This window comes from Cynocephalus volans, chromosome 1, assembly GCF_027409185.1.
Source record: "Cynocephalus volans isolate mCynVol1 chromosome 1, mCynVol1.pri, whole genome shotgun sequence".
NCBI classification, from domain to species: Eukaryota; Metazoa; Chordata; class Mammalia; order Dermoptera; family Cynocephalidae; genus Cynocephalus; species Cynocephalus volans.
In genome coordinates, this window is record NC_084460.1 from 292,382,576 (window position 1) to 292,410,373 (window position 27,798).

Sequence of the window (27,798 nt, forward strand, 5' to 3'; positions counted from 1 at the left end):
TTTTTAAAATATAATTATTTTGGTTTAGCACCTTATGGAACACTAAACACCAAACTGTTCTCAAATTTTCAGAAAGTAAATAAAAAAACTAAAAAAGCCTAGTTCATAGACACAAACTAAATAGTAAATGTCAGCTGAGCAGACTTAAAAACCACTCACACTCCTGAAAAACTGGGGAGCAAATGGAAACAATTGATCTTAATTGCAGTTCTCCAATTCCTATGGATATTGGCACATTCATAGAAAGGCAGTGGGGTACAAAGCCCACAAACCCCAACCATGTTACTGTGCTCTCTTAAGCTTAAAATAAAAGCTCCCCCAAACAATCTCACAAAGATGATAGAAAGCCACACCAGCTCAGTATTTCTGGGGGCCAAACACAGACCAGGGTGTGTCAAAAGTTAGAATGAGAAATTGTGTTTACTCCAAAACGTACATTTAATATTGATCTCTTTGCATAATGCAAATATGAAAACAATCCTCAATAAAATCACCTACAATTTATTGCCTCTAAAACTGATAATTCCACTCCTCATCCCTGACTGATGCCCCACTACCGGGGCCAGGCGGGGGGAATGCAACACACACACAGGCCTCATATACAGGCCTCTAGCCTTTTTTCCTAACATAACTAGGACCTTTGTTCCGAGCGTTGGTTTTTATCCCACTCAATAGCTCTTTCAACTTTCTACCCCGTATTTTTGTTTTGTTTTTAGAAAGAAGATTCTGAGCCTCAGCGTGCCAGGTCTTTAAACACTGAAATGCCAAAAATATCTAATGAGATTCGAGAGGAATAGAAAGTTAAACACATCACTAAAAGGCCTACAAAACGGAGTAAAGCCCGGAGATCGAGTGATTTGGCAGCCCAGGCAAGATCGGGATCGCCGACTAGAAAGGAGGCAGCAGGAAATCAGACGAGCACTAAGAACGGATTCACTGCACTATCAACCGTACCACCCTCCACCAAAACACACATTTATACAGACACATTCCCTCCCCCAATTAACTAGCGAAACAATTAAAACTATTCCCACCGCCAGACACGAATCTTAAGCTAAACCTCATCCAGACAAAGTGAAACGGAATTATCAAAAACAAATTATGTCTTAAGGGTTTGGAAGCAGCCCTGTCTGTTCTCTCCTCACCACAGGGGTAAGCAGCTCCCTCCCGTCGCCAACCAATAGTTTAAATGTATAAGTTATTTTCTCCTGATGTGTATGTGGCTTTTATATTTTTATGAATTTTTCTCTCTAGCAAATTAAGGAATTCTCTTATTCCGAGGAAGGGAGAGAGACACGGAGAACAGGACTCGGGGTTCTACAACCCTCGTTATTTGAACTCCCCTCTAACTTGTTTCTGTATTAGACACCCACTCAGGGTGGACCTGATGGACAAACGTTATAACGGGTTTTAGGTAATCCACATATAAATAAATTAATCGCCTGACTCGCTCTGAATGCTAATACGATTGGGGTGGCAACTGGCTCACCTCCCCCCGCCCCACGCCAATTTCCATTCTGGTCTATTTACAAGGATACTCCCTCTCTTCCTGTCAGCCAAGTTTCCCGGCCTCTTTGATGCCCCCCTGCCTGCCCCTCTCGGCGTCACCCTCTCTCAGCCTCAACTTCCCAGGACTAAAAAAAAAAACTGCCCCGCGCAGACCCCGTGTCCGGGCTGGCCCGCCCTCAGCCGTCCCCCTCGGCAGGAAACCCCTTACTGCGGTCTAAAGTCACTCCGGCCTCTCCCTCCTCTGACCCTCGCTTCCCACAACTGTTGTCACTCGAGCTGCTCCCTAGGTTCCATTTCCGGGCCGTCCCCGGCCTAGGAGCCTCCCCTGTCCAGGTTTCCGGGCCCCCCGTCCCATTTCCGGGGAACCCTTGTCGTCTTCACACACCCCCACCTGCACTTCCGGCCCCCCACTTTCTCTCTTCCTAGACGCCCTCCAAGCTCCAAAGCCCACTTCCGGCCCCCCCCCAGCTCCCCAAGACCCACACCCCTTACCCCCGTTCCGTGAAGGGCCCTCCTCATAGCGGGGGACCGGAGGGGGAACCCAGCGACCCCCCCGCTCCGACCCGGCCCCGGTCCCTCAGGCCGCGGTCTCCCTCGAGCGCCTCGCTCGTCAACCTCCGGCCCGGTCCTTCCGCGGCCCCGCCGCCACCGCCGCCGCCGGGAGCAGGCCGAGCGGGGGCCGAATCGCGGCGATGACACAAGCGGGCTTCCTGGGACTTTCTGTTCCAGCTCCTCCCCCCTCGCCACCCCCCCCAACCCCAGCACAGCCCCCTCCCCTCAGGCCTGCCCCCGCCGCTCGGAACTGCTCCCCAATTACCTAGTTAGGCCCCAAAGTCTCCGGTCCGGACTCGGTGGCACGGCAGAAACTTCCACTCACTCCCCCCACCCCCCCCGGCGGCGCGGCGGCGGCTCCTCGGGTCCCTTCAATTATCAGCTGAGCCGCAGCACCGCGGCCGGCGTGCTCCTCCGCCTGCGCCGCCTCCTTCCCCGCCTGTTCCAACACCCTCCGGGAACTACTTTGCCCTGTGGATACGACGGACGGGCTCGTTCGCGGGACCGGCCCCGCTGCCTACAGGCGGCCCATCATATCGCCCCTCCCTCTTCCACCGCCCGGCTCGACTCCCTCAGCGGCCTCAGATCTCCTCCCGATCCCTTCGAGGGACCAGGAAGGGGACTGAGTCTCAGCTTGGTATCCCTCCGCCGGGGTCACCCCCTCCCCTCCGTGGTAGCAGGAACTAATTCCCTTTCGGGTCAACCGGGACCTAGAGGTGGATATTTCAAGAATCGGGGTTCCCTGTGACCCTTGAAAGAGGGGACGATCACCCCAATTTAAAACACCCCTGCCAGCTCAAAAGCGGGGTTCTATTTAAACTAGGGCTTTGGCCCGATGACCCCAGTCAAGCCCCGCCCCTTCCTGGTTGTCTTAGCGACGGCGGTGGCGTCCCAAGATGGCGTCGTGGCTGCCAGAGACTCTCTTCGAAATTGTAGGAGAAGGCCCGGCGCCGAGCAAAGACTATTACCAGTTATTGGTCACCCGGTCTCAGGCAAGTGTGAGCTGCGGTCTTCCCTCTCTTCTACCCACCTACCCGGCCCGGTTGGGTCCCGGAACGCTGGCTGCGCTAGGCCGAGAGCGACCGTGGCCCGCCGGAAGCCCCTGTCCCCGCTCCGAGTCGGGAGATTTCTCTCGTCACCTCAGCCTTCTCTCCCCGGCGGTCCGCGTGTCCCTTCTCTCTCCCAGCCCGGCTTGTCCCGGCTAGCCTTCTCTGCCTCCCCACAATGCCGCCCGCTCCCTTCCCGCCACCCCGGCTCCCTTCCCGCCACCCTGGCTTCCTACCCTCAGAGTTCTCTCCGCGCGAAGAGAAAAACAGGCCTCCCCGGCTTGCGAGCTGCCTCACCCCTGCGTGGGAAGGAGGGAAAGACAGACTCGGCCAAGTGTCCCAAGGAGGAGCCGGCAGGGGAGGGGAGAAAGGGACGGTCTCTCCCAGGGTAGGACTTAATCATGGGAAATTTTTAAAAATCTCATTGTGGCTTTTACGAGTACTAGGGCCACATCAAAACTTCTTTATTTCTGGTGGGAAATGATGACTGAGCGCTCTTCCCATACCTTTTTGTAGCCCCTTCTATCCCATTGAAAGTGTGCCGGGGGGTGGTACCAAAATGTTTCAGCTGCTCTGCACGTCAGCTCCACCCATAATGACATCTGCTTCACAACAATAAGACCGGGGATTATATTATCGCTGGAGTAGAGTAACCATCGGCCTATTTTTATGACTACTTTAGTTACTGAAAGTGGGCTTTTGGATGATTTATTGTGCCCATGAAATGATCAAGTTGAGTGAGTCCGGCCTCCGCTGGAAGACGTTTCTCATGCCTGTCACTGAGCTATTCATGCACTCACACTTTTAATACATGGTATTCCTATGAAATGAAATTTAGAACTTTGTATATATTTGTTTTGGTGTGGATACTGATTATTCCATCAGTGTTTCAAAAGCCCTTAAGCAAAATATGTAGTGAATTAATTTTTCTTATTTCTTAAAAAGCGTCTTTTAAAATGGAAATATGTATATTGTATTTTTTAAATCTGTGACTTAGAAATATTACCAGCGTAATATCAGCTTGTCAAATTTTTGATTAAACCCTTTTTCAGGGATTTTTTTTTTTTTTTACACATTTAATTCGGGATTTCTTAAATGCTGAAATTTACCCTTTCTGTACATTTTTAAGACGGATTATCGATTTTTTTATTCGCTTTAATATTTATGACCCTAATAGTTCTTCACTTTCTAACATGAGTGATCAAAAACAATGATATCGTCTAGTCCTGTCATTTTCTATTTTTATCTACTGCAAGTGAATTAGAATGTTCTGGTTTTTCCTTTACAGCCTTTTCTATACTCTGTCTTTAAAACTATTTCCTTTGAGGGCTGGCCGGTTAGCTCACTTGGGAGACTGCGGTGCTGATAACACGATGGGCAAGGGTTGGGATATGCGGACCCGCCAGCGGCTAAATAAATAAATAAATAAATAAAATTATTCCTTTGAAGATTTTCTTTTCCTTTAGGGTCTGGTATTATAAGTGTGCTGCACTCTCTAATGTTGTAAGCCTCAACAAATTGAATATCTGTCTACCTTTTTATTTTGGTAAATTAACCTTACGAGCTCTCCTGGCATTAGTTTTCCTCAAGAATGCTTCTGTTAGTATTCTTCAGGCTTTGCTCTCAAGTCTAACTTGGGCACATGCCTTCCTCTAACTACTCTGTTTTATGAAGTCTTTCTCCCTTCCCCCCCACCCCCCCCCCAGTATTCTTTTTTTTTCTTTTTTCTATTTAAAAGATCAAAAACTTTTCTTTTTTTCGAACCCTGTTCTGTCATTACTTATATATAAAATCTTTTTCAAGATCTGATCCATTTTCTTTTCTTTTTTTTTTTTTTTAAAGGTGACCGGTAAGGGGATCTTAACCCTTGACTTGGTGTTGTCAGCACCACACTCACCCAGTGAGCTAACCAGCCATCCATATATGGGATCGGAACCCGTGGCCTTGGTGTTATCAGCACCACACTCTCCCGAGTGAGCCACGGGCCGGCCCTCCATTTTCTTTTTTAAGCACACTGAATAAGTCCACTACTAACAGAGTTAATCTCAAATCTAATTAATTCACCCTCTTTTTAAAGTAAAATTTGTTGTAAAAAAAAAAAAATGGTAAGCCAAAAAATATACTTTTCCAACCATTTTGAGAATATGCTATTTTCTAACAACAAGATAATTTTTCATAGTCTCAGCACAGGAAACCAAATATCCAGTAAGAGATGGCCTGACATAGATAAGTACTGAAAGTCTAGAATTAAAATGTGTTTTATAATATGGACTTTTTTTTGGAATGACTTTTAGAAAGAAATTGTTTCTTGTGCATTTCTCTCCCCTCCCTTCTGTCTTTATTCCAAAAAATGTATATTATCCAACATATGCCCCAGATTTTTAAAAATTTTTTTTTTCTAAAAGATGACCGGTAAGTGGATTTTAATCCTTGACTTGGTGTTGTCAGCACCACGCTCTTCCAAGTGAGCTAACTGGCCATCCCTGTATAAGTGATCCGAACCTGTGGCCTTGGTTTTATCAGCACCACACTCTCCCAAGTGAACCACGGTGTGGCCCTCCAGATTTTTTTTTTATTTTATTTTACCCCAGATTTAGATGGATTCTTCCTTCATGCTGATCCTGTTTTTTAGTGTTTTTCACTGCATTTTTTTGTTGTTGGCTTTAAATCCATGTAACTGCACATTTGATGTGAATTTGAGGGCAAATACTCTCACTAGTGTTATACTACCATTGACATAGTCCAGAATATAAATGTTATATGTAAAATTTCTTTTGCCTTCTTATTTATACAGTAACATTGAAAATTTTTTTTATGCTTGTAGAGACATTCCCCATTAATAATTTGATACCACATTGTTGTTTTTTGTTTTTTTTCGAAACAACTTTCAGAATATAGCTTGGGGTCAACATAGTGGAATTCTCAAATCTGATCCTTAGAAAAATCAGTGCACTGCTTTCTAAATCAAAGATTCACCCTGTTTTTCTCACCCTAGATTTAGTAATAATATATATACTTCCTTGTATTGGATTCTAATTCTTTTAAAACTAGTAGATTCATAGTGTGCTAGGGCTGGAAGGAATCTTGAGTATTATTTAAGCCAGAGATGTTTCACATGTGGCTTTTAAGTTTCAAATTATATTCCTGAATGAAGTTCCTTCCATTGATTTTAATCAGCATCTTGGCATTTACTATAGGGACACAAAATATAAGACGATTTCTGCTTTCAAATAACTTACCATTCATTCCATAAATACGTATTGAACACCTTTTATATGCTAGGTACTGTTCTAGATGCTGTGGAAATGAACTAAACCAAGTCTTTCCTCTCATGAAGCTTATAATTTAGTGGTGAGAATATAGTTGTGTGAAATACAGTAGTGATTTGTATAAACACTTAAATGATTTAACTTTTATATATTCTGTTTTGTTTTTAACTCCGAAGGAAGTTCGTGAGCAATTGCCAAGTTAATGAATAGTGGAGACACTTTAAAATCTATGAGTCGAGAGGAAGCAAAAAAAATCACTTTAGATTAAGTGGCCCAGGAGGACACTGTTTTCAGTATTTTACTCTTGAAATTCTGTCTTCTTTGTCCCCTCCACATAGAAGTATTGCTTAAGGTGGCCAAAATTACTTGGGTTTAACATGACAAATACTGGAAAAGTGTTAGAAACAGTAACCGTGTACTAAGTAGACGAGAATTACTCCTGCATCTAATAACACAAGTGGTTGTCCCAAGAGTAACAACATGTTATGATAGTCACCCCAGCAGATGAAAGAAGGAAGGAGAATTAAGCAATAGATTAGTCTTGTTTTATCTATTTTACAAAATTCTATTCAAGAGCTGGCCAGTGAGTTCAGCTGGTTAGAGTGCAATGTTGTAACACCAAGGTCAAAGGGTTCAGATCCCCATACTGGGCAGGCACCAGTAAATAAATAAGTAAATAAATCCTACTCAAAACTCCAAAGAGATATTTGAAGCTAAAGTCATTTGGAAAATAATTTTAAAAATTGACCCACCCCTCCCCCACAAAATGGCAAATATTTTTGAAGTGTTTTAGAGTTGTAACACTGACAGAATACCTGCGCTTACATGCCATCCTGTGACAGGAAACTCATCTCAATGACTTCTGACAAAAGAATTAAAGAAAACTAGACTTGGTGATGGCTGTTTGAGAGGCAACAAAGAATTGTTCTAGTGCCATTTCAAACTACAGACCAATTACAAAGATTTAAAATTTAAATGCAGTCTAATAAAAATGTTAATGAATGTACTCTTTGACCCAGCAAGTCCATTTCTAGGATTTTATATCTCAAAATGCTTTCACATGTGCACAAGGATATTTAACCAAAGTAAAATAATTGTAAAAACATCTTTCCATTAGTGGAAATGTGGTTAAACTGATTCATTCATACCGTATAATACTATACAACCTTTTAAAACAATGTGGTGTATCTCTACTTACTCAGTAGACCAAATAAAATCTTTAGCAAGAAAAGCAAGTTGCTGGGTTAAACATAGTATGATCCCGTTTTTTAAAACAAGAAAAAGTTGTTTTTTTAAATAAATGTTAGTGAAATTTTAAATAAATGTTACAGGGAACAGCTGGAGTGCTTTGCTCTTAGGGATACAGTTATGGATTACTTTCACTTTCTGCATTCATATTTCTGAAAGATCTGAATTTTCTACAGTGAGCATTTATTTTTATAATCAAAGTAAAATAAAAATTTATTTACTTTTTTATTTTTTTTCAAAGATGACCAGTAACGGGATCTTAACCCTCGACTGGGTGTTGTCAGCACCACACTCTCCAAAGTGAGCAAACCAGCCATCCCTATATAGGAATCCGAACCCTTGGCCTTGGTGTTATCAGCACCACACTCTCCCAAATGAGACATGGGTCAGCCCTAAAAACAAAAATTTTAAATGAAAATGTAAATGAATAACTTTTATTCTGAGAGGTTGCCCTGCTCTACAAGTCAGCTACCCTGTTTTCCCAGCGCCAACTTTGAGCTACCTCGCCCCCCATTAAGTGTTAGAGCAGCATTGACAGCTGTGTCACCAAAACTCATGCTTGTTTTGGGGGTGGGGGGAGGGGAGTAATTCTAATTCTACAAATTTAGACAGGGCACAAATGGGTTAATGATTACTTGTAAAATTTTGAGGAGGTTTTAGTGTCCATAGACTCCTGACCTTACTTTTTTTTCTTTTTTTCTTTTTAATATAGGTAGTAATTACTTTTGAGAAACTACGGGATTGATCTTTCATGCCACATTTGGTATGAAATAGTACTGAGCTGAAAGAGATGTAGATAATAAAATAAAGCAAACGTGGTCCACTGAATAAAGCTTAAAGAACAGGATTTCTCCAGTAAATTGAAATCATATTAAATAAACAGGAGATTGCACATTTTGGGAGCTGGATGAAGTGCAATCAACTTGATATCAGGATGGTATTTTCCTAGGGGACTCAAGAACCCCTAAATCATGTTTGCTCCATCCCTGCCCCACATAAGGAAGGTCCCCAAGAGCCACATATATACAGAAGATATAGCAGAGGAGAGGAATGTACATTCTCCTTTTGCTTATTCTTTGCTGTCCCGAAGGGAGTGTTGCCCGCTGATGGGGATGAACGTTTCTGCAGAATTCAGAGCTATGATGCCCATTCTGCCCACTGGCCACCAGCCACAGCCAAAATGTTTCTATACACAAAAGAACTACTACTGCTCCTCTTAAAGTCCCAAAGCCAGTACGATACTTGTGCTCATTTGTTTTCTTCTTCCCCCTTGTTTATATCTTGATTTACGCTCCTCTTTGGGCTTTTTGTCTCAAACTCCCTCATTCTTCCCTCTGCCCTTAAAAGATAGGCTTTTCTCTTTTTACCACATCTGAGAACTTTCAGCCCACCTGTGCTCAAGCCCTCATCAAGGTGTGTTTTGGTTTTCCCTCCTGTTGTCATTTACTTCTTCACCTGCTCTTCCTGACAGCAGCTAAGGCAGTCAACATACCTTTCCTTGCCTTACAGGTTAGGCCAGGTGTTTATAATAATAAACTGTATTCTTCTTCTATTCCTCATGTCTGACACACGTTAGAGAGATGATTCTCAACCTTGTGACACTCCAGGATGTGCCCAATTAGAATTGTGAAATTACTTTTAATCAGAAGTTTTAAATTCCTTATAATTTTTTTAAGTGGCATATGGCACTTTTGGGAGGAGAGGGATGAAATGATACAAGTAAGGTGATTAAACTCTTAAAAATAACCCTATTCAGTGTTTTGCCATATTATAACCCAATCAAGTGGCTCCTGAATCCTCATTTCAAAATTACATGACAATTGGGCATAGCTCCAATATCACCTTTTTCCAGGTACATTGTTCATTCAGCACCTATGAGCACCTACTCAATCTGGGCACTTAATTTGGTCTCACCCTACATTGACACAGATTTGCTTATCATAATTATATGGGGCAGTAGAGTACTTAATTGGGAGTCAGTGAGTCATGGATCCTTTAATTCCTCCTGCTAGTCTGCAAGCTCTTGACCTGGGGCAAGACATTTAATTTGTCTGGGCCCCAGTCTCCTCATCAGCATAATAAGGTTACTGGTCTAAGGGATCACTAAGGTTTATTCTATCTCTAAAATGCTGTTTCACATGAAAGTAGTGTCTTATACAGGAAAAAGTCACTGGGTTTTTCCTTTTTTTTAGAAAAATTGAATTTACATCCAAGATTCCGTATTAGTAGCTGTCTGACCTAAGCCCACCTACCTGACATTTCATTTCTTCATCTGTAAAATGAATAGCTCAATCCTTGACTACTTCACAGATACGGTGAGAACCAAATATATGTAAAAACTATTTCAAGCCAATGTTTCTCAAATAGAGGTTTGATGATCAAATAAGATCAGAAAATCCTGAGCAAAGGGCCAGCCCCATGGCTCACTCGAGAGAGTGCGGTGCTGATAACGCCAAGGCCACGGGTTCGGATCCTATATAGGGATGGCTGGTTTGCTCACTGGCTGAGCGTGGTGCTGACAACACCAAGCCAAGGGTTAAGATCCCCTTACCGGTCATCTTTAAAAAAAAAAAGAAAGAAAGAAAAAAGAAAATCCTGAGCAAAACAAAATTATCTTTGCTACTTTTCTCTGGAATGTCTCAGAGGCTTTAAAATACTTCTGTGCATCATGAAACTCTTAAGAGGAGACTTCAGCGTGGAGCTTCTCCTACAGGCATGTGACCATGGGACCCTGTTTTCTATGAGCATCTTCAGGAACTGAGACACTGTGGAATCCTCTTTGGAAGATACCCAGCAGTGTGCCTGGTACATAGCAGCAGATATCGAAGGAATGTTTGTTAGATACCAATGTCAAATCAGTCAAATTCCACTTTTTCCACGAAAATTATTATAGTAACCCTTTAGTCATCTCATGACTATATGACTATTTTATTTTACTTAATTTTACAATCAGCTAATGTTTCCACAAAAATACTTATTGATGTTTTCCTTGGGACTTCAACAAATGTATAGATCAATTTGTGGTGAATTGGCATCTTTTTTGTTTTGTTTTGTTTTGGTGACTGGCTGGTAAGGGGATCCAAACCCTCTCCCTGGTGTTATAACACCATGCTCTAACCAACTGAGCCAACCAGCTAGCCAGGACATCTTTCAATATGAAGTTTCCAATGCACAAATATAACTTTCCTTTTAGAAAATTATAGGTATTCTTTAATTTTGCTCAATGATTTCTTATAGTTACAGTGTAGAAATCTTACATTTATTTTGTTAGATTTCAAGGTGTTTGATTCTTTTATTCTAGTGTAAATGATACTGCTTTATAAAATTGTATCCTCTGTAGCTAGTAATAAAAACAAAACTGATTTTTGTTTCTAGTCAGTTTCCTTTTATCCAATGACCTTGCTAAAGTCTCTTACTAATAATTTACCTGTAGATTCTTTTAGATTTTCTATTACACATTTATGTCATCTATGAGTAGTGACATATTTATTTCCTCTTTAATCCTCATGTCTTCTTTATCCTTGCCTTATTGTGTTGGCTAGGATTTCCACTGAAATGTAGAAGAGAAATGATGATACCAGCCATTCTTGTCTTGTTCCTGGACTTAGGGGGAAAGTTTTCAATATTTCACCATAAAATATGATGTTTGCTATAGCTTTTTATTTTATTATTTGTTTGTTTGCAGTTGGCCGGTAAGGATCTCAATCCTTGACCTTGGTGTTATAACACCACACTCTCATCAAATGAAATAACCAGCCAGTCCCTGCTGTAGGTTTTTTTTTTTTTTTTTTTTTTAAAGATGACCGGTAAGGGGATATCAACCCTTGACTTGGTGTTGTCAGCACCATGCTCTCCCAAGTGAGCCAACCGGCCATCCCTATATAGGGATCCGAACCCTTGGCCTTGGTGTTATCGGCACCACACTCTCCCAAGTGAGCCAAGGGTCGGCCCTCCTGCTGTAGGTTTTTAAAAGCCAGATTAAAGATGTTTCTTTTCATTTCATGTCCGTTAAAAGTTTCTTTTGAATGGATTATGAATTTTTTTTTTTTAAAGTGATCTTCTAGTTATATACTAAAATTTAAGACTGCTGTTTTTCTCCAAATCATTCTGCAGATCATTATAAACTATATGCTCCCTGGCTCCAGGATTGCTATCTTCCTTATAACTTAAATAACACCCATCATTTTCCTGTTGCTGTCCCTGTGCACTTAATCCCAATCACCTGCATCACTTCCTGTCAGCCTTCCCACACCCACATCTTCCCCATCCTTTGAGTCCCATCTGAAATGCCCACTTGACATTTCAAATCAGTGGGGAAATGAAGAACAATTCAGTAATTCTTGTGACAACTGGCTGTCAAAATTGTCATAAAATAGAACAAAATTAACTAAATCTCTATCTCATACTATACATTCTAAAATTTTTATATCAATTGAAGAGCTAAGTGTTAAACACAAACATAGCCTGTGAAAGTACCATAAAAAATGAATCTTGTTGGGTTGAGCCCCGTGGCGCACTTGGTAGAGTGCTGCGCTGGGAGCGCAGCAACGCTCCCGCCGCGGGTTCGGATCCTATATAAGAACGACTGGTGCACTCACTGGCTGAGTGCCGGTCACGAAAAAATGACAAAAAAAAAAAAAAAATGAATCTTGTTTTAATCTGGTGATAGAAAAGGCCTACCTAAGCAAAACTCTGAATCTGGAAGCCATAAAAGAAAAGAATGGGGGCTGGCCGGTTAGTTGGTTAGAGCACAGTATTCATAACACCAAGGTCAAGGGTTCAGTATCCCTGTACTGGCCAGCCACCCAAAAAAGAAAATAATAATAACAACACAAAAAAAAATACCTGCACCCTCAAATGTGTCATATACCACATTTTAACACCTTAGATTATGCTTCCAAAATCTAGGTGAACGTGTTTTGGTGCAGGCCACAGAAGAAAGCATCCATCATCACTCTGAATACAGTAGAATTTCTTACAAATGTTTCATTGTTTGAGACAGCTGAGCTCTGACCAACTCTCTTTGGATTTGTGCCTATACAAAGCAGGTATAATCAGTGCAGAGAGTAAGCCTGAAAATCGCAAGTCTCAGACACACCAGCTCAGCACGAAATCTTGGAACACTGACATTTTACAACAACAAATTGGCCACCTTGTGATAATAATTATCAAGCTATAGTGAATGTTAACACATAGTAAGTATTTTTCAACGTTTTTTGTCTGAATTTGGTATTTGTGATAAGGAGAAAAGAATTTGGTAGATATTGTTAACTCTGAAACAAGAGTCTTATTATTTTCAAATTTATGAATCTTGGATCCTTGGAATTGAAGAGTATCAGGAAAATCCAGCAACATGAATCATTAAAACAATTGATTTCAATTCATTTGTTCAACAAATGTTTGAGTGTCTTTTGTGTACCAGATGTTACTGGGTGCTGTGCTAAGCAAGAGGATACAGTTGGGAGCAAAAGGATGGGGTCTCTGCCCTCATGGAGCTTATGGTCTAGTGGGGGAGATAGATTCTGATCAAATAAGCGCATACACCAAACTAATATGTTAACCATGATAAGTGCTATCGGGGGAGTGTGGCAGGATGTGGCCTTAGTTAGGCAGGTTGGGGAAGACTCACCAGAGGAAGTAAACCTTGACTTGAGATATAGAAGAAAGCCAGTGCAGCTGGAGCACGGAGAGCAGATGGTGAGACAGAGGCCAGGCTATGCAGGCATCTTAGAACATGATCAGGAGCTTTGTCCTTTTACTGACAGAACAGGGAATGATTGGTTTTTGAGGAGGTGAGGTAACTGGCATACTGTATCCCAGTGATTGTGAGACACATTTTTTTACATTTTAATGTCTCTGATATCAAAGTGTAATTAGCATTTTTTTCTGGGCTGTGTGTGAAATAATGATGCAGCTTATACTCGATGACATTTTAGAGTTGATGAAATATGGTGACAAGGTTTACATTTTTAAAAGACTGCATTGGATGTAACGTGGAAAGCAGATTTATGATTATTTGCATGGATCAGGGTTTTCTTCATATTTTATAATAAAATGCTGAAATCGATTACTGATGCTAACTAGCACTAATATTAATTTTCATCTATATTTCACTGCCTAATTTCAAAGCTCTTTTTTTTTTTTATGAGAGTATTCTCTCTGCTCTTGTTAACTTTATGAGTAAATATTATTAATCTGAACTTATGGGCTGGCTGGTTAGCTCAGTTGATTAGAGCGCAGTGTTATAACACCAGATTCAAGGGTTCAGATCCCCCTATTGGCCAGCCCCTACCCAAAACAAATCTGAACTTATTTAAAAAGTTTAACTTCATAAAATACCCCTTTAATTCAATAGATAAGCATAAATTGATATAGATAGATATAGATAAAATCTGTCAAGAATTTCCCTTAATGAAAGAGTTTGCTTTGAAAAACAGAAAGTTTGAAAACTAGGGCCAGCCCGTGGCTCACTTGGGAGAGTGCGGTGCTGATAACACCAAGGCCACGGGTTTGGATCCCTATATAGGGATGGCCGGTTAGCTCACTTGGGAGAGCCTGGTGCTGACAACACCAAGTCAAGGGTTAAGATCCCCTTACTGGTCATCTCTTAAAAAAAGAAAGTTTTAAAACTACCGTTCAAGGTAATAGGGATTCATCAAGGATTTTTGCACAGGAGAAAGAAATGTTTGGGTTGAAGGATAGAACTGTGACTCTGGCCACAGCAATGTGAAAAACAGGAGGGAGAAGGAAGAAGGTGTTGCAAAAATGGAAGAGATGGGCTTAGTTTCTTACTCCCCAAAACAGAGAACTTTTTTCTACCTCATAATAACATTTTAAGGATTATATGAAGTAAGATATATGAATTATTGACACAGTTTTTTCCCTACTTCACTTTTCATTATGATAAGTTCTTTAGTTCCAAGATTAGTCTTTCTCCTGTCTGAAATTGTATTAAAATGTTTCTTCAGTATCTTTTTTTTTTTTCTTAAAAGATGACCAGTAAGGGGATCTTAACCCTTGACTTTGTGTTGTCAGCACCACGCTCTCCCAAGTGCGCCACAGGCCAGCCCTGATATCTTTTTATTTTTTGCTTTTTTGTTTGCAGCTAGTGGGTAAAGGGATCTGAACCCTTGACCTTGGTGTTGTAACACCACACTGTAACCAACTGAGCTAACCAACCAGCTTTAGCATCTTTTTAAAAAAAGAAATATAAGGGTAGTTCAAAAAGTTCATGGAAAGACTTGTATTACCTTTCAATTCTATTTTCCCACAAACGTGAAGTACCCTCATAGACTGACATTCAACAGGAAAAAGTCGTTTCCGTACTCATACCTTTTTGTGCCAAACTCTGCCTCCATGGCTGCTTGCAGCTCCTCTGTCACCCTCTTCCACCCTTTCATAACCTGAGGTCCTTGCATCTAAGGATGGTGGCCATCTTGGCCTTTACAGAGGCTCCACTTAAGAGATTCTAAAGCAGCTAAGAGGCAGTTGGCCACATTTTTAATGCTTTTGCATTTTGCTGACTATATCAACCAATTAGTAGACCTTGTTTAAGTTGAGAATCCTTTTAAATAAATGAAATAATTCTTTCTAAATATTGCTTTTGAATACCGTTATTTTTTTACCTTTTTTCTTTTGGGGAGGGAGGTTTAGTAACACCAGTACCACTTTATTAAAAGCATAACTAAGAACTTTTGATGGATACATAAAGACTCAGTAGACACAACCATATCATACTATTTAATGCAGTGGGTGTGCATTCAGTAGTAATTCAGCCGGAATGGTTACGTGTGTGTCTGATTTGTGGGAAAATAGACTGTACAACCCATATAGGTATGTCATAGGTTGAATTGTGTCCTCCACCCAAAAAAACGTATGTTGAAGTCCTAACCCACAGTACTATAGATTGTGACCTTATTTAGAAACATGGTCATTGCAGATGTAATCAGTTAAGATGGGGTTATACTGGAGTAGGGTGGGCCCCTACTCCAATATGACTGGTATCTTTACAAGAAGGCATGTGAAGACAGACATATGGAAGGCCATGTGATAATGAAGGCAGAGATTGGAGTGATGCCTCAAAAAATGACAAAGATTGTCTGCAAACCACTAGAAGCTAAGAAGAGTCAAGGAAGGATTCCCCTGCAGGTTTCAGAAGGAGCGTGGCCCTGCCAGCACTGTGATTTGGGGGTTTTTTGTTTTTTTGTTTTTTGAAGGTGATCGTTAAGGGAATCTTAACCCTTGACTTGGTGTTGTCAGCACCACGCTCACCCAGTGAGCTAATCGGCCACTCCTATATGGGATCCGAACCTGTGGCCTTGGTGTTATCAGCACCACACTCTCCTGAGTGAGCCACGGGCCAGCCCCCATGATTTTGGACTTCTAGCCTCCAATACCATGAGACAACATATTTCAGTTGTTTTAACCCACTCTGATTATGGTATTTTGTTACTACAGTCCTAAGAAACTAATGCAGTATGTAAAGCTATTTGTGGCCCACCTACTTGATTGACCTGAATATGTCCATGGGAAGGTATAGTTGCTTGGATATGTCATTCATTTCATACCTTGTCCAAGCCTCCATCTGAGATCAGTCACCATCTGTTTGGTACGATCCCTTTTGCCCACCTGTTGCCACAGTTAACAGGACCAAGGTTGAACACCTGACTCTAGTACAGTGACTCCACTGACTGAGCAGCAACCATGTGACTTGTGTGGCCTGATATGAAGAGGCAAGCCCTCTTGAAAATTGGGACTAAGAGATTTAAAAGGATATAGCTGCAGGGCTTAGCTTCAGGAAACTGAAATAGAAAGGTACAGAGAAAGCTTAAAGTGGCCATTCTGAAGCTTATGCAACCTGCTGGCCAAGAGAGGAGCAGGAAAAAATACACAGAGAAGCGATGTGACCATGGGAGAGGGTGGACAGAAAAAGGGAATTGTTACTCCCACGTAGTAGAGACTGCAAGTTGCCTCTCTACAGCCATCCTCACCTTTTAATAGAGACCAACTTTTAGTTGGGCTTAATGCCTCCCAGTAAAAGTCTTCATGTCCCAAACTCCCTAGCAGCTAGGCGAGATCTTAAAACTAAGTATTCAGGACTTCTAGGAAGTTTCCTTAAAAGGAGGTGGGATGGGGCAGTCCTCTTCATCTGGCTGCTTAGAAGTGGATAATGGGAGGCAGTGCTACTCTTCACCCCCCAGCCCCAGCACCAGAGCTCCCGAGAACACATGAATGGTATGCTCTGCCACTCCTCATTTACCACCTTCTGTCCTTTTTTGCCTTTCCCTTCTCTTCAGTTCTTCTTTCTGTTCCCTTTTTATTTCTTTTCATTCTTGTTTGTCTTTACCTTCCCTGCATAAAGGTGTTGGTTAGGACCTTTGGGTTTCTCATCCCAGTTACCTGGCACGGTGGGTCTTTATCGTGAAAAATACACAGAGGTCACCATGGTAAGGAGTCTTGGCAGCTGAGCCAAGCTTCATGGAATTTAGGACTAGAAGCACCCAGGGGTCCCAGGACCAGCCTGGCAGGAGGGCCCAGGGGATCCAGAACAGCTCTAGCCTGTCTTGGCTCAAGAGCAGAAGGCTTTCAGGGCCTACTTGCTGCTCCACCACAAGACTTGGCCACTCCATCTCCCTCTATGTCGCTGAGTTTCCATGTCCTTCTGTTTTTTGCTACCTCTGCTCATTTCTGGGCCACAAGTTCCGTTTCCTTCAGAGAGAGGATCTGGTGTTTTTATTCAGCCACTTGTCCCTGTTAGGGAGCTTTTTCCTACCAGACCTCCCCATTGGCCACAGGCAAACCTGATATTGCCTGTCCTTGGGTCATGTGTCAGGAGCTGATGTTTTTCCCACCAGCATTTGTCTTCCTTCTTGTGGTAAAAACATCCTGATTTTCCACAAGGAAATCTCGCCTCCCTCACCCTTATTCCAGAGGGTCTGAGTAGCCAGCCCCAACATTCTCAATGGCTGTAGTGATTCAGAGATGGGCCCACTACCCAGTCCAAGGCATTTAGGTGCTGAGACTCTTGAGAGAGGAGCACTTCCTTTATCCCTGGACTTCGTGCTGTAGTGATGTGAGCCAGGATCTGCTAGCAGCCATCTTGTCACCATCAGGGACAACCTGCCTACGGATGCAGCCACCATACAGGGGGAAGGAGCCAACAGGTGAAAGAGAAGTCAGGTCTCTCTAAGCTTCATATGAGCCTCTGGAGCCAGCTGGGCTTTACCGTCATATAAGCCAATAAGGTCCTCTTTTTTTGCCTAAATCAGGTTGAGAGCGTTTTCCATCACCTTTAACTAAAATGTCCTAACAGGCCCAGGTCAGATGGCCACCCTGGTACAAACAGCAGTGGCTGGAATAGCAGGCCAGATGTCAACTGCAGAACAAGTGTGCTCAAGGAAAGCCAGCCCCAGAGATGGGGCCATGGGACAGCAGTTTTAAGCTCAGCGTTTCCACTATAAGTAAGGGTGTGCAAGGCAAGGTTAATAAGAGTTTGGAGTTCAGGGCTGGCCAGTTAGTTCAGTTGGTTAGAGTACAGCATTATACCACCAAGTTCACGATGGGTTTGGATCCCCCATACGAGCTAGCTGCCAAAAAAAAAGTAAAAGTTTGGAGTTTATAAATCCCAGTGGCTTATGATTATGAGATCAAAAAACAAACAAAAAAACAGTAGCCTTGAAAAGTACATAGTTGGGGGCCGGCCCGTGGCTCACTCGGGAGAGTGTGGTGCTGATAACACCAAGGCCACGGGTTCGGATCCCATATAGGGATGGCCGGTTGCTCACTGGCTGAGCGTGGTGCTGACAACACCAAGTCAAGGGTTAAGATCCCCTTACCGGTCATCTTTTAAAAAAAAAAAAAAGAAAGAAAAAGAAAAGTACATAGTAAAGATGTGAGAGGCATTCTGGAGCTCCTGCCCAGGGGCTACCTTGCTGTCATGTGCTGTGGCCACGTGTGTATTTGAACCTAGACAAACTGCTGATGTGGACATCTCTCAAGTTGCATTCATAAAAACTCTGTGAAGTGGGCTGGCCTGTGGCTCACTCGGGAGAGTGTGGTGCTGATAACACCAAGGCCACGGGTTTGGATCCTATATAGATGGCCGGTTAGCTCACTGACTGAGCGTGGTGCTGACAACACCAAGCCAAGTGTTAAGATCCCCTTACCGGTCGTCTTTTTTTTAAAAAAAAAAACAACGCCTTGAGGAGATATGTGTTGAATCAGGTGCCTGATACAAAGTAATGTACGTTTCCTGAATGAAATTCTTCCCACCTTTCTCAGAGACTGCTTCTCCTATATTCTCCACTTTAGAAACCCTCAATGTTTGAGGAATTGAAATGAAATGAAATTTAAAATAAAATAAAGCTAGCAAAGAAGATATTTGTGTAAATGGTCTAGGCAAGTTTACATTCTGCATGAAAACACTTGCATTTATTTCACAGTTCCATTTATGACTTTACAGTTGTTTTATAAATATTATTATGGCATTACAACTAGGAAGATAGTACCCCGCCTTTGAACGGGAGAAAATAAAATGAGTGGCTTAAGGCAAAAAGATAGCATTCTTTTATTAGTATCTATAAGTCCAGACTATGTTACCATTTTAAATATAGAAAACTAAATTTCTGATAGCAAAACTGGTATTTTTAAGTGTAAAATAATGAAGAACTTAGAAACAAAACCTTAAGGATTTAGGGATTTGTAAGCTATATAGTTTGACAGGTTTAGGCAGGCTAAAGATCCTTGATTTTTTTTTTTTAGGAGAAAAATAATTGAAAGAAATCAAGGTGAATGTGGTTGTGTTACTCTTGTGTGATGAGAAGCGGTGAGCAATACTGGCAAAGCCACAAATTGGGCGGAGGGGAATGGAGTGGGGAGAGGGGAGGCAGGAAGACAGCAACGTGATAAAGGACGGCTTGTAAATAGATCACACCAACACCACCAGTATAGTGTGGTCATACATGCCGATTAAACACGTGCATTCTATCAGCAGATTCCACCATTTACTAGTTGTTGAACTGTGGGCAAGTTACTACCCTCTGCCTCAGTTTCTTCACCTGGAAAATGGTTCTAATCATGACACCTCATAAGCTTTTGAGGAACACATTAGCTCATAAATATAAGGAACCTAGAATAATGCCTGGCATATGTGTTTAATTATTATTATTAATGAGGTTTTGATTGGATTGGAGCGATTTAGTAGTAGAACAGTACTCATTTCTTATCTCTAAGTTAATCAAATGTACACAAATAAAAATCTGAGTGATGAGCACACCCCGTTTGACAGGACCAAAGGCTCCTTGCAGAATTCTTCATTTTGCCCCTCAGAGTCAGATTCCCGTCCAGATTTGCTTAGTCTTTGTCCTAGGCTGGAGATGTTGATGCCCCCCTCTTTCACTTTGCCCTCTTCCTGCCCTTGCACCGCTTTAGCATCAAACCTTGCCCTTCCTTCCTTTGACTGCTTTTGCGTTCACCCCTCATTGCCCACTCGGGCCCTCTGTGCCTCCCACCAGTTGGTCTCCACATCCCACAGCCTCGTCCATCCTGTCCACCACTGCCAGACCAATCTTTCAGAAGACTGAAGGGGAACACAGCTGCTGCTACTTATTTGCAGATTCTGGACATGCGCAAAGTCTGTTCCCAGATGAGGTCCAAGGAGCCACTCTGTTGCTTGTCTCCACTCTCAGACTGTAAAGTGTCCTTTTTGTGTTCTACTTAGGGACAGCTTTTTTACATTTTATAGTGCTTTTTGTTGATGGTTTTGCTGTTTAAAATGGCTCCCAAGTGTAATGCTGAGTGCATTCTAGTTTCCGAAGCACAAGAAGCCTGTGATGTACCTTATAGAGAAATGTGTTAGCTAAGCTTCATTCAGGCATGTTATAGTGCTGTTGACCGTGAGTTCAATATTAATGAATCAGCAATGTATTTTCAGTGAGGTATCTAAACAGAAACATACATACAACAAGGTTTTTTTTGTTGATTAGTTGATGAAATGTTGTGACCAGAGGCTTGCAGGAACCTAACCCTATATTTCCCCTAGGGCAGTGGTTCAGAATTTGCTAATTCACTGTTTGCAGTGAACATAACTACTGTGCATAACGAAAATCAGCTGTTCACACACACACATACATTTTTCAAGATATTTGCTGCTCCATTTTACTTACAGGATATTTGATCTATATAACCTGGCTCCACTTTCCACTTTGTACTGGACTGAATTGTGTCCCCCAAGTTTTATGTATTAGAAACTTAGCCCCCACTGTGACTGTTAAGATGGTGGGAAACCCTATTATGGTAATTGAAAGGTGGAGCCTTGAGAGGTGATTGGATTGTAGGACCATGCAGCAGTGAATGGATTAATAATGGTGGTCAGGGGTGTAGTTCTGAGATCTTTAAAAGAAGAGAAGAGTCTGTCTCTGCTCTCTCTGCTTCCACCATCTGGCAATGTGAGACCCCTGGGTCAATGTCACCACCGCCAGATGGACTTTGGACTTCCCAGCCTCAGAAACTGTAAGCAAATAATATTGTTTTCTTATAAAATATCCATTTCCATGTTATTTTGTTATAAGCAACAAAAACAGATTAATACACACTCCTAACTTGTCTTCCTGTACTCTGCCACAAAGTCTCTGTTCTAACCAAATTGAGGATTTTTTTTCTGCCCAGAATTCAGTTCAGTCACTGCCCCTACCCACTCTTTCCCCCTCCACTCCTTTCAGGTATCTGCTGGAGTATAAAGACAAGGATAGGCACATGACCCAGGCCTGGCTAATCAATCATTAATACCCCTGCCTCCAAGACAAGTGTGAGTTGTTGATCCAGACTGGACCAACATAATCATTCCTGGGATTTTTCTTTTCTTTCCTTTTTTTATATTGGCAGCTGGCCAGTACAGGGATCAAACCCTGGATCTTGGTGTTATTAGCACCATGCTCTAACCAATGAACTAACCTGCCAACCCCATTCCTTCAACCTTAATTAAAGAGGAAGAGTTAGTTTCTCCTTTCTGTGGGGATTCTCAAGGTAGGTGATATAGGCTTGGACTTTCTAGCTGCCAGGCTCCCCACTGTGTGAGGGACACACTTCTACAGTCAAAGATAAGGAAGACAACAACAGAGAAGAGGGAAAACAGCGGGAAAGAGAAAGGGCTGATCATCTGATGCTGTTAGTTTGCTTGCCTGGATCCTGTCATGTGCCCGAATGTGGCCACACCACTGTCTTTGCAAGTTACATAATCCAACATGATTGCTTTCTTCCTAAACTACATGGCATTAAGTTTCTGTCTCTTGAGACCAGCAGTTCTGAATAGTATACCAAGGTCTTTTTGATCTGTCTGGAATGCACTCTAACTCTGCTCTAAATCATGGGCTTCTCCCTAACTTGGTTTCTTTTCATGTAAAGTTTAGTGTATCTGGATTTCCTTCTCTATTCTTAAGATTTTTCAGTTCAGGACTATTCTTGTTTGGGATAGACAGTAAAAGAGGAAACTGGGAATTGGGAAGATGAGAAGGAAGAAAAACAGGAGTAGAAATTTTCTAGTGCAGCACTGGGAGGGGGAAAGGAAGCAGAGGCAGGTAACCAAGGCCTTAGGACCACACTTGGGATGTGTGTGATCCAGCTGGCTTCAGCCAGGGCTTGCTGCTCTGCTGTGTCTAAGGTGTGAGCTAAGCCTCTGCAAGTTTGTTTAGGGGGGTCCTGTTCCCATGTGGGCATCATCTCTTGCACTCACCCAATGTCACCTCTGTCCTTCAGCCTTTGCTGATGCTACTCCTTCACCTGGAACACCCTTCCCCCAATCTTTGCTTATTCATCCTGTTATCAGATTCGTTTTCATCTCTGCCAGGAATCCCCTTATCCTGGGGTGAGTTTAAGGAGAAAGCTTAAAAAGTAATAGGTCAAATGAAGGTAACCACAAATTAAAACATCTTAAACATCCATCTTAAGTATCCCAGTTACCCTGAATAATGGCAGCCAACAGCATGGAATCAAAAGCAAAAATAAATGAACATTTGAGTAAGTGAAAAGATACTGAAAAAAATACCTCTTGACATTATCAGCAACAAGGCAACATCAGTTTCTTAGCATCTCATTGAGGTTGATATAGGACAGAGGAATTTTTCTCTAGCAAACAAGAGATGGTGAATGGAAACTAGACTGTACTTAATGTGAGCTATATAGACTGAAGTCTGCAAGAGCCTAACTAAGGTCTATGTTCAGTTCATACATGGTCATCAATCCAGCTCTTAGCACAGTGCCAAGCACAATGGAAATTCAGTAAATATTTGTTGGATTAATAAATATTAGTCCTGGCTAGCCTGTTACTTAGTTCGAATGCAGCCTTATAACACCAAGGTCATGAGTTCAGATCCCCATACCAGGCACTGGCCAGCTGCCAAAAAAAACCCCAAAACAATAAATATTAGTTCTCTTGCTATAATACTTTAAAAGCAAGCAAAGAGCACAAAAATGGCGCAAAGTAAGGAAGTAGGTCAGAAAAGGTTTTATGCAGGATGTGACTATAGGATCTGAACCTTAAAAAAAATGGAATAGTACTGGCCAGCTGCCAAAAAAAAGGAACAGATTTTTTTCCAGGAGAAAGAAGTAGGGAGCAATAATAACACTTGTAGGCAGGACAGGTCCATTTTAGCAGTCACTGAATTGTGATACTATAGTTGTGGAACTACAGGTGATATGCTAAAATGTGGGACCCAGTTAGGGGCTAGTATGAGATGATGCTGAAGAAAAGGTGGATAGGGGTCACTGCCTGGGCCTTGTATGCCGCACCAACGATTTTGGCCATGGGAAAAAAAAAATCACATTCGCATCAGTATCTTAGTAAGAGGCCTTTGGCTGCTGTGTTGAGGATAGCCTGGTTCCATTCAAGCGTGAAGACAGAGAGCCGCCTTACGAGATTTTGTTATGATCCTCTAGAGTGCCAGGGAGATGAAAGGAATGTCAAGTGATGTTAAGGAAGTGCAATTAATAGAATTTGGTCATGGAGTTGATGTTTTGAGATGACAGAGGGTAAGAGTCTAGAATGACTCAACTAGTGCCACTAAAATAAGGAATGCAGGAAGAGGAATAGGCAGGTTCATAAGGGAAGATGACACAGTCAGTGTTTTGGAGTTGAGTGTAAGATGCCTGTGGATTACAGAGGTGGGTGTGCACAGCTGGATAACTTGGTAGGAACTCAGAGATCAAAAGTGAAAATACAGATATTGACTCAGCAGCATTTAAAACCATAAGATGAAATTACTAGCTAGACATGAGAGAAGTCAGCTAAGGACAGAGCTTTGACATTTAAGTCAGGGCAGAGAGACACTTGTGCCAGCACTTTTGCATGTTCTTTTTATTTTGGTGGGGGAAGTGTACATCACTGATGCTGGTATCATAAGCTACACAAGTTATTTAAGAATAGGTTAAATATTTTTCCTTCTCTACAGCCATACCATCCTGAACATGCCCGATCTCATCTGATTTCGGAAGCTAGGCAGGGTCAGGCCTGGTTACTATTTGAATAGGAGATCACCTGGGAATCCCAGGTGCTGTAGAAAAAAATATGTATATTTTTCCTTGTAAGTAAGGAAATGCATTTGTGGTGGAAACAGTCTGATAAAATAGTGTTGGTAAAAGGCATGGGAAAATGGCTTCTCTTGGCTGGCCGGTTAGCTGTTGATTAGAGCACAGCCTTATAACACCAAGGTCAGCTGCAAAAAAAAAAAAAAAAGGCTCCTCTTGTGTGGTGTTGCCAGAAGTGTAAGTTGGTACATCTTACCAGTGGCAGAAACTGTTAGTCACCCCCAATACCATTTTCGCTTTTCCTTAGTAGAAGATTACCTGACTTTTAGCTGAACATACAGGCTTCAGAAAAGAATAAAATACATCCTCAGTCTCCCCTGCAGCGACATGACAAAATTCTGGCCAAGGTGATATCAGCAGAAGTGGTGAGTGTGACTACACGGAAGAGTCCTTGGGGGTTGGACCCTTTTTGTCCCGTCCTCCTTCCTGCTAGAACTCAGCTTCTATGGGTAGGACTTGAGCAGCCATCTCATACCATGTAAAAGAAGCCAAATTCTGAAGACGGTGCAGTACCAAAATGGAAGGGACCTGGTCTCCTGCCTCCTCTTTTACGTAAACATAAACTTCTGTCTTGTATAAGCCACCCTGTTGGGTGTTCTCTCACGTTCTAACCTAATCCTGACTTATGAGCTTCCCAAAGGCAGTTTAGCAGTATTTAGTCAAGTGTAACACGTCCACATCCCTTACCCTGGCATCTTACCTCGGCAGATTTTACCCTAAGGAGATAATTACACAAATTGAGAAGGGGGGGCAAAGTAAAAGTCCTTCAACAGAAAATTAAGTCAATTATATTCCTATAAAAAGGGACACTGTGAAGCCCCTAAAAATGATGATGCTATATTTAGACATCACACATGACATAGAGGAAAGAAGAGAGTACAAATGAGTACGTTTAGAATTATCCTATTCACAGACCCAAGGCAGCGCCGAGGCGGAGGGGACGATGGAGAATTTCACAGCGCTTTTCGGCGCTCAGACTGACCCACCACCACCTCCAACCGCACTCAGCTTCGGACCAGGAAAGCCTCCACCCCCTCCTCCGCCTCCTCCGGGTGGGGGACCCGGCACGGCCCCGCCTCCCACCTCAGCCACGGCTCCTCCCGGCGCGGACAAGTCAGTGGCTGGTTGTGGCCCCTTCTATTTAATGAGGGAACTGCCAGGTAGCACAGAGCTGACAGGCAGCACCAATCTCATCACGCACTACAACCTGGAACATGCCTATAATAAATTCTGTGGGAAGAAGGTGAAGGAGAAGCTAAGTAACTTCCTGCCCGACCTACCAGGGATGATTGATCTGCCTGGTTCCCATGATAACAGCAGCCTCCGCTCCCTCATTGAGAAGCCCCCTATTCTTGGTGGCTCTTTTAATCCTATCACAGGGACCATGCTGGCTGGTTTCCGCCTCCACACTGGCCCATTGCCAGAGCAGTGTCGTTTGATGCATATTCAGCCTCCCAAAAAGAAGAATAAGCATAAGCACAAACAGAGCCGTACCCAGGATCCTGTCCCCCCAGAAACACCATCCGATTCGGATCACAAGAAGAAGAAAAAGAAAAAAGAGGAGGATCCTGAACGGAAAAGGAAGAAGAAAGAGAAGAAGAAAAAGAAGAACCGACATAGTCCAGACCACCCAGGTATGGGTAGCTCCCAGGCCAGCAGCAGCAGCAGCCTCCGCTAACAGGACCACTGGACTCTGCCAGGATGGCTTTTCCTGCTGTACTGAACCTGACAAAAACTACCTTCTAGGCTCTTGGACACTCCCTTGGGAGCATCTTGTAGCTGGGGTAGGGGCTAGCCCCTACTGTATTCGGTTGAGATTAATATGTTAGAAGGGCCATGCTATTGTAAGGCTTAGCCTAGTTGGCTTTCTCATGAACATCTCTTCCTCTCCCAGAAAGCTGTCTCTTTTTCCCTCCTTTGTGCAACTTTTCTGATTTAGGAATTGATTTGTTAGGGTTTTTCTTTAAAAAAAAATTTACATTTATCAAATTGGCTGAAATGTGGCTGCCTGTTAAGAGGTAAGTACCTTTCTATAAGAGTCAGGGTTTAAGACAAGGCACTGCTAAGATCTGAGGGAATCTGGGTCTTTTCATTGTATTATCTCATTAGCAGGCAAGGAAACCACCAAAATCAGATTGGGGAATATGCTCCAAATGTGAGGCAGAAATGTCAATACTTTCCCACAGCAGACACAACTCTGCTGATAATGTTGAGAACCAAGTGCCAGGATGATATTCAAGCTTCACCTGAAGAGCTGTTTTAGGTAGGGCTCAACAGTGTTCTAGCTCAATTTTGTGTTGAAAACAGAATAGCCAACTGAAAAAGCACCCACAGTCACCAGTGTATTTGAACAAGATTGGTTCTTAGGTCAGAAGCCTGTGATCTTTTGAAATGAACCTCTGGCAAGCAAAAGTAAATGTTTCCCTTGTCTTTGTAAGAAAAAAAAAAAAAAAAAAAAAAAAGAATTATCCTATTCATGTAAAACATACATATGCGTGCGCACACACACTCACAAATCAATCTGTAAGTGCATATAGATTCTGAGAAATGTTTGGTGAATGTCTATAAGAATACTTAAATACTCTTAGATGCGTAGAAATGGAATTTTAGATTTTTAAAAAATTTTTCCCCATGCTTTTTATTATTTGAACCGTTTATGATCAGCTTTATCATTATTATAAAAACCATAAAGCCTTTTTAATTTTTTAAGATGTTCTCTTTATCTTTTTCGTGACCAGCACTCAGCCAGTGAGTGCACCGGCCAGTCCTATATAGGATCCGAACCCGCGGCGCGCTCCCAAGCGCTGCACTCTCCCGAGTGCGCCACGGGGCCAGCCCCTTAAGATGTTCTCTTTAAAAAAATAATATCATTAAGAAAATAATGTGGGGAGTTTTGCCAGCTAACTGTTCAGGAAGAGGTGTGGCCATTATTGCTAAAAGTCAAATAAATGAAAATATCCTCCAGGAAAACTGACTCACCTTTTTCTGGTGGTCAAAAGGTGAAGACAGGTTAGCTCAGTTGGTCAGAGTGTGACTTTGTAACACCAAGGTCACAGGTTTGGCTTCCCATACCAGCCAGCCACCCACAAAAAAAAAAAAAAAAAAAGTGGAGACAGCCTAACTGGCAGACTTTTAACTTAGTTTTTCTTTAGAAATATATCCATAGTAATTATTAGTAAATCTAAGTTGGTTAGAACACAGCCTTGTAACACCAAGGTCAAGGGTTCAGATCCCCATACCAGCCAGCCACCAAAAAAAAAAAAGTAAAAAGTAAATCTAGCAAGATATTTATTCATTAATATCATTGAATTTTGTTGTTGTTGTTTTTCGGCTGGCTGGTATGGAATGTAAACCCTTGACCTTGGTGTTACAACACTAGACTCTAATCAACTGAGCTAACTGGCAAGCCTAAAATTTTAAGTTTTTAAAGATAAGCTCCTACTCCAAAGTAACCCTATGCAATTTATCTCTCCACCCCAATCTAAGATCACTTATTATTTTTTATATTTTATGTCAAGTATTTTTATTATAAAAATCTTTATGAAGAAATAAGATGCATTTACACAATTCATAGCAATTAAATAGAAATCAAATTA

General features: G+C 42.1%; 3 protein-coding genes and 1 pseudogene across 15 annotated transcripts in view; 3 read left to right on the forward strand and 1 right to left on the reverse strand.

Annotated features, from left to right (window-relative positions):
• TRIP12 (thyroid hormone receptor interactor 12) overlaps nucleotides 1-2,653 on the reverse strand; it is a 138,591-nt gene extending 135,938 nt beyond the window's left edge. For 6 of the 13 annotated variants that reach the window (XM_063075387.1, XM_063075359.1, XM_063075342.1 and 3 more), the window contains exon 1: nucleotides 2,327-2,653. The gene's annotated coding sequence lies outside the window, so the exon portion shown is untranslated. Of the gene's footprint in view, nucleotides 1-1,717; nucleotides 1,810-2,001; nucleotides 2,080-2,326 lie in introns of those variants that run through there. The other 7 variants (XM_063075378.1, XM_063075369.1, XM_063075351.1 and 4 more) reach the window with 4 other exon arrangements.
• Nucleotides 2,654-2,952: 299 nt separating this feature from the next.
• Nucleotides 2,953-27,798, forward strand: part of FBXO36 (F-box protein 36) — a 92,178-nt gene continuing 67,332 nt past the window's right edge. The window contains exon 1 of the mRNA XM_063080308.1: nucleotides 2,953-3,053. Coding sequence (XP_062936378.1) covers nucleotides 2,958-3,053 — 96 coding nt within the window. The 5' untranslated portion in view covers nucleotides 2,953-2,957. The remainder of the gene's footprint in view (nucleotides 3,054-27,798) is intronic.
• On the forward strand, nucleotides 24,059-24,177 carry LOC134366055 (5S ribosomal RNA; annotated as a pseudogene).
• On the forward strand, nucleotides 25,134-26,624 carry LOC134388720 (mediator of RNA polymerase II transcription subunit 19). Its single transcript, XM_063111984.1, has one exon. It carries the CDS (start codon nucleotides 25,146-25,148, stop codon nucleotides 25,878-25,880), a length of 735 nt encoding a protein of 244 aa, XP_062968054.1. The 5' UTR covers nucleotides 25,134-25,145; the 3' UTR covers nucleotides 25,881-26,624.

What these genes read in the sequence shown, in the direction of transcription:
- LOC134388720 (XM_063111984.1), top strand. Translation starts at nt 25,146, where the DNA reads ATGGAGAATTTCACAGCGCTTTTCGGCGCTCAGACTGACCCACCACCA.